Source organism: Temnothorax americanus, unplaced genomic scaffold (assembly GCF_048541705.1).
Source record: "Temnothorax americanus isolate GAGA-0224 unplaced genomic scaffold, ASM4854170v1 Scaffold51, whole genome shotgun sequence".
Lineage (NCBI taxonomy): Eukaryota > Metazoa > Arthropoda > Insecta > Hymenoptera > Formicidae > Temnothorax > Temnothorax americanus.
The window spans coordinates 731,317-745,374 of NW_027509668.1; the positions used below are offsets into that span (position 1 = coordinate 731,317).

Below are 14,058 nucleotides of genomic sequence, written 5' to 3' on the forward strand. Positions count from 1 at the left end.
TAGGCCCAGTTTCACACAAGTGTCGGTTAACTTTTAATCTTAGATAAACTCACTCTTCGTCTCTTTCTAAGGGGGACGTTAGAAGGAGACGAAGAGTGAGTTAATCTAAGATTAAAAGTGAACCGACACTTGTGAAACTGGACCTTAGACGGATATTTCTTGTGACGTAAGCCGCGGGAATAATCGCGTTCGACTTGAAAAGTACTATTCACAACATAATTTACGTACACGATACGTCTATTAACTTTGTTAATCTGCCATCGGTAATTGTAACAGTCATAATTTCCGAGACACGCGAGCCCGGCTGAGCGTTCAGTGCGTTTAGGGCTCGTTACATTACACGCGCACTAACACACATATGCCGCAATCGAAAGGGAATTCATTAATATCAGTTAATAATTATCGCAGCACTTCATGCCATTACGGCTTGTGAAGCTTCGCTTGATCCTATCCAATGTCTTTTGAGGAGAAAAACAAGATTGCTTTCGGTCGAGGGTTCGTCATTCACTTTGCATTTGCCAGCGATCGAATTACATTTCCGATTTGCAACGGACGTAATTCCGATGTGGAAGGCATAATAACGGCGTCCTCGGCACTTATAACCCTCTTCACCCCACTCTCGCGCCGCCCTTTCTCTCTCCGTATAATCCGTCGCGGGAGCTAATTGAAAAAAAAAAAGATGTTATATCATCGCCTCTCGGCGAAGAAAACGAGGTACAACGCGGCAGTCCGATCGATTCGCGCGATTGCATGTGTCGTTCGTTCGCCATGATTTATGCCTACCGGAATTTTTTTAATCATACACAGATGTTGGTTTTGAGCTTTTATAATGATTTCAAGCATTTTTATTATTATTGGAATCATGAATATTGCGCTAGTGAAGAAAATTTACAACATTTTCGTCGAGCTGCTCGCTGGATGTGATTATCATACGAATGCATTGTGATATCCGCGATTTCCTCAACAGTGATATCGTTTACGAAATATTTACCCTTATAGCAATGAATTAAAGCTTTATAGTCCAATTCGGGACCATGTGGCGTTGTGAGAGAAACAGAGGCTGAGAGTTGAGAACGTTTTGAATCGTGACTTTTTAAAATAAAAAACTGCGCCGTTGCGTCGCGGTCGATCCGATCGATCGTTTGCCGTCACCGGTGGAGTTTGCGACGAAATGGTGCGTGGAAAAAAAATGGAAGCGTAGAAAACTTTGCGCACGATTTCAAACGGACTGGTCTACACCGACACGCGTGCGTTCACACTGCGTGTGAAAATAGAAACGGCTAAATAATATCTCGCTAAACGGCGCGGCGGTTGCGTCGTTTCTCGGATTTCAGTAGTACGACTCGACGCTTGAAACGCCGCGCGGATAGCGAACGTTGGTGACTCTCGTCACGTCATTTTGTCGTCGACCACGTCTTCGCACGTGGGAATGCAGTTATTCTAAATATAATACGGCGCTATCAAGCGCGAATGCTATAATGAGAAAGCCGGCAACGCTCGTCCATGGAAGCAAAGCCGCAAATCGATGCGCATCGCGTCCCACTTATCTTCCCGCTCACCCCATGATTCCCTAAATTTTGGTAAAGCTAAGCTTGCCCAGGGCGATTCTGACGTCGTTTTTATTTCGTATTTATTACCGTAATTTATCGCGAACGGTGCACAGCCATTTATATGGACGAAATCATGAATCGCGCGTGGGACGGAAATGAACGTCCGGTAAAAGGCCCACGAGAGACGCATAAAAATTCGGAAAATGAGTAAAAAAATGTATGAGAAAGAGAGAAAGAGAAGTAGAGAGGGAGAAGAGGGGGAGTTGAAGTACCAAGTTTGAGCTTTCCATCGGATTGGTTAACAACACTCCCGTCCCCGTGCGTGCGCTCATTCGGGAGTGAAATAGGATCGGGCTGCTCGTATCGCTCGGAGAACACTATGACTCCCTTCCGATAATAGGGCGATACAATCATTACCCCGCGTGTTCCGGCCGAACGTGAATTTCCCCGAGTTACCCTCGGAAACTACCTACCCCTTTCGCGCGTCCTCGTACGTGCGCTCTTCAGCTACTGCATCGGCCGCGCGTACCGGACCGGACATGACGTTACCGCCGAAAAAAGCCCTACGAATTGCCCCTTCATCCGCTTTTCGATTCTTCATCCCCACGCCCACGGCATGGAATTGGAAAACGGCTCTGTGAAAAAACGTTGAACTTTTTACGGCACATGCGATTAACCTTGTGACGAATATAACGCGCACGAGATATTACTTATATTTCAACGGCTGAAACAGTCTAAACGATGGTGCGTGACATTTCGCGCGATTTTATATTATCGAAGAATGTAAATGGAACGAGGAATCATACCATATTTCGCAAATATTGAAAACGCTTTTGGATGACATTGCTGAGCTTTCTGTCTATAAAGTATTTCAGGTGCCAATTATTCCGTTTGTATTCGCATAAGTCAATTACGGGGCGGTTATTAACGTGCTTTCGCAACGCACGCGTCATGTTTTCTATCCGCAAAATTTGACCGCAACATGTCGCAGATATCAGCATTTCCAAATTCGCCAAAATTAACTTCGTCATGATAATACGATAATGCGATACGGGCCACTTGAAAATGATGATGTTACATCAATGCCATAATGAATCAGCGATAAGCAAGCATCGATCGATTAATCACAAAAAAAACCATCGGTCTCGTTCCGCAAAAGCTCCCGAAACCGAACCGTTGACGTGCACTTGATAAGCGATTGATATCGCCCGAGGGTTCACGATGATCCGAAATTAATGGTGTTACGGTTTCCCGCCGAGGAACCGAGTTGATTTTTGCTAATTTATTCGAGAGGTAGACATAACAACAGCCAAGTGAGTGGCTATCGATATAGAAATTTATTTAAACGTCACTCTAATTGGATCACCTTATACAAGCGACTGAAGCGACGCGACGACTCCGTTCGCAGAGGGAGTATATAACGAGATCTGAATATAACGAACCCATCTTCTTGTGTGTACCGTTACATAACGTAATCGTGACTATTCCAAATTTAATAACGCGCTTCCGCAGACGAGTGGCCGTTGAATTAATTGCGTTAATTGATCGTTGCGGTAAACCACGTACACGTGCAACGTTCCGTTTCACTCCATTTTCTCGCACCTCATTATCTCGAGGTCGAGACGGGATCACGATATTGATCGCCCGAAAACTATCTCGCGGAATAGCGTCTTTCAGTCAAAATCAGCTCGAGTTATATAACAGAGTTTATATACATTGCATATTTCATCGCGGATATCAGAAATTATTAATAAAGCGGAAGTATAATTTCAATCAATAGTTTAAATGATATGGAGAGAAATAGACATTACTATAAATATCTTTAAATTATCTTTATGTTTTTGTAATTTTTATGATTTTTCAGCGCGTCTTGCGAAAATAGAATTGTCCATCGATTTTATCCGTTGCCTTGCAGAAAATGCACTTCAACTAGATGTTTTCGGGAAGTGGAAGAATCGAGCGACCGCTCTCTATCTCTTTTCTTCGTATCTTCTTTTCTGGCGTTAGACGCTTTGTACATTGTCCCTGACACGATCGTGGCTGCATGCCGTGCAAAAAGTAGGACAAAACCGGCCCGGCTCCGACGACGGGCCAACTTGTGTAACGACATCGCCCCGCGCGAGCCAAGTCCGCTCTCGGGGGTGGGACATTTATTACGACAACTACCGACGACACCGACAACTTTCTCCGGCAGGATAAATAACGAGGCAACCAGCAAAATATTTTACCCGCGGCGCCGGCGCGGCGGTACGTTGAGCTACGGGCTTTAAGCCTACGTAGCTTAGTTCGCGGAATGCGATTGGTCCCCTTCCGTATCTCATCCTGCCGACACAGTTACCACCCTGGATTTGTCGGGTAATCCACGAGGTCAAATATTAACGATTCCGCTCGTTTGCTGCCGACCTCGTAACAACGAGGGTCCGTAGATTGTCGAGGATCTTATCTCGGCCTTTGCTCGAACGATAAAACGTTATACAACGAATAATATCGAAAATGATATCGAAAATGTTTGTTTCAACACGCTCTGATTTGCTACAGATAGCTTGTTAGAAGGTTATTAGAGATACGTAATCGAAAACCGACAACCGATATGGTAAAGAGAGGAAAAACGTTGACTTGCAAACCAACAGCTTACGGAATATATCTAAACTCGGAATACATCAAGAATCCTTAATCCTTAGTCTTGTTACTTCCGTTTTCAGTGGCGGATATTTACGAGTGGCTTTTTTAGATGTTAAACGATTCGCACATCCTTACGTTCTAATTAGAGCAGAAATGTTGAGCACCGAGGTTAATGTAGTTATTTGTTTGTCACCTGGGCCTCGCGTAATTTTATCACTCCGCACTAATGCCGCATTAATGGCGCGAGGAATTATAAATTCCTGCGTCAAAGCGACCGGTGTTACTATCTAACGAGGCAACGAAGATTTCATTACGCTGGGCGCAAAGGGCTCACCCGGTATAATCGGATTCGCTTCTCTCTCTCTCTCTCTCTCTCTCTCTCTCTCTCTCTCTCTCTCTCTTTCTCGTGGAGGAATTGGGGCATAATTTTCGGAAATACCCGTGACCGCACCTGCTTTATCAGTCCGATATTTCGCAATTTAATGGATTACATAATTCATAAAGGCTTTACCTCATAATGGGCTGGAGTTTCGTGCTGTCCTCTTAAGTGTCTCCATAAATACATTACGCAATTCCTGCCTGTGGTTTCACGACTGGAATCTTGGAAACAGACATCGATTCATAATGTTATTTAATGAAGAAGAGAAGGTATTATACCCATCGGCAATATATTTTACGGTATCTTTTTTTCTCGCGTTTTACATCTCGCAACGTATCGTCCATTTCAAAACGTCGAAAGATGCCGTGACGTTTATGCGGAGACCCTGAAAAATCGCTCGTGACTTGGCGAGACCGTCATGAGTCATCGGCCTAAGGAATTATACTCGGCATAAAATGAGCGGCAGTTAGTATTACGAGAATTGCTTCCTCGACTTTTGTGAAGCGCGTGGCTCTCGCGCTCGGGAGGTCACGGGAGGCGTTTGAAGTCGCCGAGTCTCCGAGGCCAACCGCCATCCGCCATCCGCCGCCCGCCGCCATCCCAACATGAATTCATTCGCACCCTCATGAAATTCAAAGCAGTCGTTACGGTCCTGGCACAACGACAACGACAACGAGTGCGACGGCGAAGAGGACGAAGAGGATGAAGAGGACGAGATGGCGCGTACAGTCATGTGCGCGGATGTATAGCGGTGCGCCTAGCTACCTACGTGTTCTCTCCGCTCGCACGAGGAAGGGTGTTCGATGTTTTATTTATAATTTGTTTATCTCATCATCTGCTCGCGGACTCGCTGACTTGTATATGTAACGGTGTCTACACGCTGCCGCGATGCCGCCGCAGTTCGTCAGTGACTCTCAAGCGTCAAGCGTCCGTCGAAAACATGAATAGTCAAATGTCCTTTTCTCCTCCTCGCCATACTTCTCACCGGGGACTTTTCCCGCGAGTGTCGGCCGGTGCAAGTGAAGCAGATAAACTCCCTCGGTGAGAATTCCTCGAGCAAACTTTATTCGTTTCACATAACGGCGAGAAGCACGACAGAAGTTGCAATTTCAGTCTGAAGATGTCGCAAATGTTTTAGAATTTTGGTTGTGCGTAAATGATGCATAAGTGACGTTTCATCTTTTCTCGCATTCGTAATAGCGACAAAACTAACGATCATTGACAACAGGTGGAATATTGAGATCACAGATTCTGCGCGATTCGGAACGTATTACATATAAAAGCGATATCCGGATGGATGTGGAGCCAGAAAAACGCTCGCAGACCATCTCGGGCTTCAAATGCTTCGACTCGGGATTAATTCTTTGCGACATATACCGTTACGTTACGTTGATCGATGGTAAACGATTCGAACTTTGCAAACTGATTGATTTAACGGATTACAGCAATTATTCAATTTTCCAACGGATTTTATACGACGTTCTGAGCGAACATAATGTTCTCGTTGGAACATTTAGAATCATAGAAGCCTGGGAAAGGCGAGGATTTCGTAAGAAACATTGCCTGGAAGGCATTAGCCAGTGTATAACCAGTTGCGCTACTTGCGCTACATCTCGTGCTCTATATCAGATACGAACATGCTATTCCGGATGCGTTTAAGTGACCTGATCTGACATTCTCTCGCCGAAGGCGTGAACACGCTCTCTGCATCACGACATGATGAAATTCAAGGACACTCGTTACAATATCAATCTACGGCGTGCAGTACTCGCAAATAACGCGCACAATAGATCCAGCAACTCGAAGAATATACGGAATGTTAGGTGAATGGGTACACAAGTAGGTTACTCACATTATCGGAACAATGAATCGGCTGAACCAGCCGATGCCCACGTTGGTTGACTAAAGCGCTAGCTTGCAATTAGTTTAGCGAGCTCGTTTTACGTTTTTCTCAAATGTAAAGATATTTTTAACCCGCTCTCGAGGTCTATTTAAATTAAATTTTATTTAGGGACACTTCAGGATAATTGCATTAACGTAATTCGGTAGGGAAGTGTTCTTGATATTCGAATTGGTCAATTATTTCTCCCGAATAGCAGCTCGATTATGTAGATAGATCTTTTTCCGAGCGGTTCATCGGGCGCTCGGATTTAATGCACTCTGGAGGCAAGCGCGTTCGATCTGGAAAGGTTCGGATGGATGAATAGCTACTGAGGTCAAGCGAAGGGTCGCGAAATCGCTCTCGTGTAAGCACGCAAGTCTAAGGAGGTCGAGTGCCCAGCTCTCTTCAGACTTCCACCTTCTGTGAGTCCTCACGGCCTCCCATCCGTGCAGCTCTACTCCGCCGCCATGACCTTTTCCAAGGTGCATTCCCTCGTTTTATCCTCTTTCCATCTTAATAATTGAGACGCAAGATATCGTAAGTGGATCCTTTGAGATAGCTGGCATATTCTTTTGCGGCGCCATAGAAGCCGTTCGCGAAGACGAGCGGAGTGACTTCAATTTCGTTGACGGTTAAATTAAGTAATAATTTTCGATCGTTTTACTAGCCTAATTAGTATGCAGTTTGGTCGAATGGACTGATTTAACTTAACTGTTTAGATTTTAGATAATAGTTTATGTTTGAGCTTATGTATGGATTTAGGTGAAATTTCCATATTTGAATGATTAGAATAGAAACAGCTGTGTCATGAATTCGAGTTTAAGTTCTGTACAAATGACATGTAATTGACATATATAATTGGCTAGTCTACAAGACTTTCACAACTGATTTGTCATAACGCTGTCAACTTGTCTTTGTTATTTTGTTACAGTGAAAGGAAATCTCGTTAAATAAAACAGTCTGTAAAATAAAAAAAGGTCCATCTATAAATTAGCAATGCAGAAAAAATATCTAATTGTATTTGTATTGCTGCAACTGTTATCCAGAATCAGTTTTAATGTAGACGACTGACAGGGTATAGGAAAAAAACGGAGCTTTGTGTATATAAACGCGAATATCTTTATTAAATATTTCGCCAAAAATTATTTTGTATTTACAGATAAAATCTATTAACTCGGTGGGAATAAATGTTGATTCTACTTCTAAGTTTTTGGTATTGATATGCATAGTATTGATATTGTCATCTAATCTGCTTTGAGAGTGTAGATCACTTTGTAATCGTTTTTGATGAAATCGGCGACCCTTTCGCCGATCATGTTGATCGCGGCAACGGGATTACCGGAAACCATCTAAGAGATAGAAAACAATTAACTGATTACAAGAGCTAGAGATATGTTAATCATAAATTTTTTCTGGACTATGCACATTGAAAAATTTCTTAAAAATTATGTGTACATTCAGCACGATGTTAGATTAGTTTCTAAACATATCCATAAACTAATATCCTAATTAGCAATTAAGACTTTTAATCGACCCTAGTGGCTATCATTATAATCGTCATGACAATACGACATTTGGTTTGGTCAGATTAATCGTCAAGACGTTTTTGTAATTTTGTTTCTTATATTATAAGCATCCTATTTAAATAATTTAATTTATTACGAAAAATATTACCTCAGCCAGAGTTCGAACCTGGAACCTCCCTCATTTCGTGAAGGGTGTTGTACCACCGTAAATTAAATTATTTAAATAGGATGCTTATAATATAAGTATCAAAATTACATCAATTTAGAAGGATCAAAATCCATAGTCGTCTTGACAATTAATCTGACCAAAAATAATGGTCGTACTGTCATAACGATTATAATGATAGCCAGTAGGATCGATTAAAAGGGTTAATTGCTAATTAGGTTAATTAATGATTAGCGAAGTAAACGTTGGTTATTCGGTTTGAATAAACTAATAAGAAAACAGAATGTGACGATATATCAATTAGTCGTGGTATGTTCATCAAAATTTTGAGAATTGCTACTTACCTTGGGCATAACGGAGGCATCAGCCACTCTCAAACCATCTACGCCGTGAACCTTGAGAGCTGGACTTACAACAGCCATGGGGTCCGAGGAGGTCCCCATTTTGCAAGTGCCGCCTTGATGATTTTCAGGCCTGGTATTGTATCGGAATTGGCAATCCCAATAGTCATAATTCATTTCTTTTTTATACTGTTCGCATTCTGGGACGGTGTCATCTACCATCTTCAGATTGTACTTTTTCATCGCGTTTGCCTTTGATAGTTTTAAGATATGCTGAAGACCTTGGTACATAATCGATCGATCTTGCGGATTCGCCAAATCGTTGCTCCAAATGATCGGATGATGTAAAGGGTCGTTCGAGGCAAGTGTTATTCTACCTGGAATTTATCAATGAAATACATTTAACTATTGCGTCACGGCAGCGAGCAGAATTTTCATTTTTTACAGAGAATTATATAATTTTTTAATTTTATTTAATTTGTTGATACTTTCAGTTTTAATTGTAATTAATTAAAATTGGAATGCAATTGATTTTCTTTTGATATTATTACGGACATCATAAAATGAATTGATCGAATGAATAAAGAGAGATTTAAATACTAAAGTAGACAAAAAAATATATAGAAATAGTTTCGATGAAGAGTGACAGAAAGAGTTAAAAGTGTTTAAAATCTCATTAAATATGTTGCGATACGTAGCTATTTACATTGTCAGTAGTACTTTTATGCTGCTTACAATAAATAAAATGCGAGTTACATAATCATTGACTTACCTCTACTTAAGGCTTGAAGATTTACGGAGGTAAACCTAACGGTTTGTTTGTTACCGTCCGCTTTCAAGTCCGGAATTCTGTCGCCTGTGTCGCAAATGGCTTGATAACCGGCGAAAAAGATCTGAATGTCCGGATCATCGCTGGTAGTATAGTTGGACGCCAATATCCCGGTAAGTTGGGCCAAACCCGTGGATGACATCGGACCGGTTTGATTGTAAAAATATGTATCGGCACTATTTATATTCAATTCATTTGTGTTTGTCTCACTGAGAGTGAAATCCACGCCGAACGATTGATGGTTGTGGAGATTTTCGCCGACTCCTGGCAGATCGACGACTGGGCGAATCCCCACGGATTTTAGGTGACTCTTCGGCCCGATGCCCGATAGAAGCAGAAGCTGAGGCGAATTTATGGTGCCAGCTGCAAGGATCACTTCCTTCCTCGCTCTTACGTTGTATCGTCGGCCGTTCTGCAAATAGTAAATTGTTTATCAAGTCACGTGATTCGGGATGAATAATCGCTTATGGAAATCGCGAAGTCGCGCTCATAGAAATTCGAAGAGTATGACGAGCCAACTCACCATAATGAAAGTGATTCCATCGGCTTTCACTTTTGACAAGATTTTCTTTGTATTCACCTTCGTCGCCATCGCGTTCAGGGCTACATGTAGATTTTTGCGGTTTCTGTGCGGCCACAGGAAAGCCCTGGCAGTACTAATTCTAACACCATTGTTGCTGATCGTCTGCGCTACAGTGAAACCTTTGATATTCTCGCCCACCAAGTCTTCGGTAGTTCCTAAGCCTACCTCCTTAGCCGCCGACATTATGTCCCAAGCGAACTGCGGCTGCCAAGGGAATCTATTAATGAAAGTAATCAGCGTGTTTAATTCATAACGTGTAGATCAATTAAATCGGCAGGGAAATTATGGGGATTACGTATTACGTTAGAGGTACGCTGTAATTCTAAACGCATATATCCTGTTTAATGAATGCTGGATCAACTATTCTAATCACGAGATAGACAGGGATAGATGCGACGTTGGGGGGAATACCTTTCGAGGATAAAATTAATTTTCAAAGAATAACTGATTATATAACAGACAACAAAAAACAATTGATTATATAAATTGATCGTGGCAATCACACATTTACTCGCGGGTACAACTACTCTGGAAAAGACACGGATGATTTCAAATCAGTTTTTTGTTTTATATATGACGTAAAACTTAAACGATCGCGGTAGGATAAAAAAAGTGTGAGAATTAGAACGGTGTAATTCAGGAAAAAACATGATTGCACCTTTCGACCGTCATTGGACCTCCAGTGCCATGATCCTGTGCCCTGACCCTTCCAATTTCTTTATTGTCTTCTGATTTGAAGAAGTACGGCAGCACCTAACGTACAAAAATTAATAATGCGTTACATCACATCACGAAGAGTCTTAACAATAATATTTTCATGCTTCATACTTCATTCCACGACCACCCCTCGTTTCCCATTTCCACCCATCTGGCATAGTCTTTCTCGTGGCCTCGGTGATACGCCATACCATGATGGCCAGTGCACCCTCCGAGATTTTTACCCCTGGGCCAGCTGCAACTGCCGTTAGTTTTCAAGCACGCGTACGATTCATTCGTGGTCTTATACTTCCAATCTAGTTCGGTATCTGTAATATCGCACAATTGATTAACCGCACAGTCGCTAATTTTCTAGCGACTATATGAAAACATGAAAATATATTTACTCAGATAGAGTTGAAGATTGCTCGGTATTTGCATGCCAACTGGCTCGTCCGGTCCGGCTTCCACAAGGAGCACATTCCAATTATGAATTTCGCTCAATCTAGAAGCCACGACCGATCCACCCGCACCACCTAAATTAAAAACATAAGATGCAGCTGTCATAATATCCATTTAATCCCATAAATCGTGCACAAATAAAATCATCTTAACTCGATCGTTGATTTTAATTGTTATGATTCAGGGAATCTCGGGTGGGTGCGATCAATTCTGTGTGTTCACCGAACACAATTTAACGTTTCGTTAAATTGCTAGACAAGATAGGTCTTAATAGTTAATTATCTTTACGGGCATATTGATTATCTTACCTCCAACGACAATGAAGTCGTAAATAGGTAGCGGTCTCTTGATGGGCGTGATTCGCCCGCACGCACCATTAATTATTGGACTATAGGCAGCTAACACATTCACCATAGACAGAAACAAAGTGGCCGAATTGCCGCTGCAGACATCGGTCAATGAGAGTCCACTTACGAAGGGCGACGAACATGGTGCTTCCGGCACCTCCGACACGTTCTATAATACCGTAAAATATATAGCTTGCACGACTAAATATATTGCGGCACTTAAGAATGTTGATCTCGAGTTTATGCATCGTATAAACCGTAGAACGATGCTCCATTATTTTGTGAATATCACGGCCATTACTGTTGTGAAATCACTTTACTCTTGCAATTAAATTACAAATAATGTAATAATATACTAGGATTTAATGAATTAAATATTGCATAATTCTCTCGATTAACTTTTATAAAATTCTATAAATTCTCTAACTAGAGAAATTAATTACGATTGGGATATTAACTCGTGACATCACATCTCTAATATAGCCGTCTCGATAAGGACACTTATATAGGCACACACTATTTTATTCAAATATACTTTTCAAATACCTATACCTGTTTTAATTTTTATCTTGAAATATTGGAAAAAGTTTCAGTCACACAGTGAGGAAGATTATTTGACATTCTTACTAATGCGTCAAAACTTTGAGTTAGGTTTGACAATTTTAAAATTAATTTCGTTTTTCTGAGTTCACTTTTTAAAAATATACTTTTTCCTTTGCACTTGATACAATTGACAAGCGATATACAACTGCAGGATATCGACATACCATTTTCCGTGAATGCGGTCGTCGCGTCTTAAGGAATCTTGTCCGTTGCGCTCGGCTTTTACAACCTGATTGCGGCGTCCGTTTTGTTGTCGCCTTGTTATATACCCGTTTCCTGTATGCATATGCACGTTCCGCGAAATGTCTAGCTGTGATTAAGTGCTCAACGCACATAACATAAAAATGATAATAATGGCGCTTGTTATAATCTCTGGTTGTCACACTTGTAAATCACTGCACGTGCTATCGTTTCAGAAAAATGACGGATAGTCTGTCGCTAAAATAATGCAAATAAAATAGATATGCGCTATTATGACCTGCATTTCTGCTGAATCCATTTGCATTTCGGAAATCGTAGTAAAAGTTTATATATCGCACATAAAACTTTCATAGACGTTAGTTTATTTATATAATTGTTTGAAATTTTTATCAAATCGCTTTGTATAAATAAATTAATTTTGATAAATTGGAGAGATAAGGCTCTGTTGGATGTCCACACGTGGAAGGAAACGGGCTAATTAAGAGCCGATCGCTGTTGACGGTGCGAAATTATATTTATTCTTCATGGAATGAAACGACGTACGTTTCGGTCCCTATTCGGACCATCTTCAGCAATGTGCTGTGTGAGTTGTAGAATGTAAATGTTTAATTATAATATAAATAATAAAAATAAAAATTAATAATTAATAAAAAATAACGACTCTGTCGTTATCGAACGCTCACGACAGACGGTTGCTTCTTACGGATGGAGAAGTGCTCCTCTTTATGGCTGGCACCTAGAGGAGGCCACACATAGAATATCTTGTCATCCGTGAGTGGCCACCGACGTGCCAAATTAAACATTTACATTCTACAACTCACACAGCACATTGCTGAAGATGGTCCGAATAGGGACCGAAACGTACGTCGTTTAATTCCATGAAAAAAAAATATAATTTTGCACCGTCAACAGCGATCGGCTCTTAATTAGCCTATTTCTTTCCACGTAATTTTGATAAATATTCAATTATTATGATAAGTAATTGTTTTATTTTTAAGATTTTGAATAATAAGGAAAAGAAAGTCAAACTGTTTAGACTATATTTTGAGCCATTTTCAGCAACGTGACTATAGATAAATTAAATAATCTCAAGTTCTTCAACGAACATAAGTATTTAAAAATTGAATGTACAAAGATAGCGTAATTTTCAAGAGAAAATACCAGAAAGATTTTGTCACGGTATTCATAAGTTTGCAAAATATTTGGACTAAAAATGAAAATTTGAACTAACCGGTAAAGAGAAGTGAGATCCACTTACCAAGTCCAGAGAACGTGAGATTGACAAACTGATGTCTTGAGAAAGACAACGAAAAATGAGATGATTTCTAAGCGATGATTGATATAATCGAGACAATGATATAATCAAGGAATGGACCTGGTTCTAAATAACAGTTAATTTGCTCGACTGTCAACCGTTGACTTAAACGGTTAAAATTAATTAATGAGGAGCCTTCAAGCGCATCAATATACGAAAACATGTCATTATTCTTTATTTTCGTTATTGTACACATAACTCGTTTGCAATTAAGGATGATAATTTGAGAAAAATTTTTCCGACAGGAGCATTCTTAAAATATATTCAGTTTTTAAATACTCACCTTATATGCTCGTCAGAAAGCTTGAGATTACTTAATTTATCTATCACCGCGTCGCTGAAAATAGTTTAAAGTAAAGTTGAAACGTACGATTTATAACTTGTATTAAATGATTAATAAAACATTACATAACGTTATCTAATCGTATTTGACTCTCAAAGCCCACTTTTCCTTGTTACTCGTTAATTTTAATATCGAGAGCCTTCAGTTAATTAATCATTTATTTAAGATTTCGATTATCACACTTACTTACGATTATTGCATTCATTTGTGACA

The 14,058-nt window shown here is 40.6% G+C and overlaps 2 protein-coding genes across 4 annotated transcripts in view; one reads left to right on the plus strand and one right to left on the minus strand.

Annotated features, from left to right (window-relative positions):
- LOC143904367 (kin of IRRE-like protein 1) overlaps nucleotides 1–14,058 on the plus strand; it is a 360,894-nt gene that overhangs the window by 97,503 nt on the left and 249,333 nt on the right. The gene's annotated exons all lie outside the window — the stretch shown is intronic.
- On the minus strand, nucleotides 7,529–12,336 carry LOC143904363 (glucose dehydrogenase [FAD, quinone]-like). The gene is made up of 9 exons (XM_077418985.1): nucleotides 12,151–12,336; nucleotides 11,345–11,552; nucleotides 10,982–11,110; nucleotides 10,707–10,903; nucleotides 10,537–10,631; nucleotides 9,819–10,095; nucleotides 9,239–9,707; nucleotides 8,470–8,843; nucleotides 7,529–7,782 (listed from the first exon to the last, which is right to left on the minus strand). The coding sequence occupies exons 1-9, from the start codon at nucleotides 12,319–12,321 to the stop codon at nucleotides 7,678–7,680; spliced, it is 2,025 nt and encodes a 674-aa protein (XP_077275111.1). The 5' UTR covers nucleotides 12,322–12,336; the 3' UTR covers nucleotides 7,529–7,677.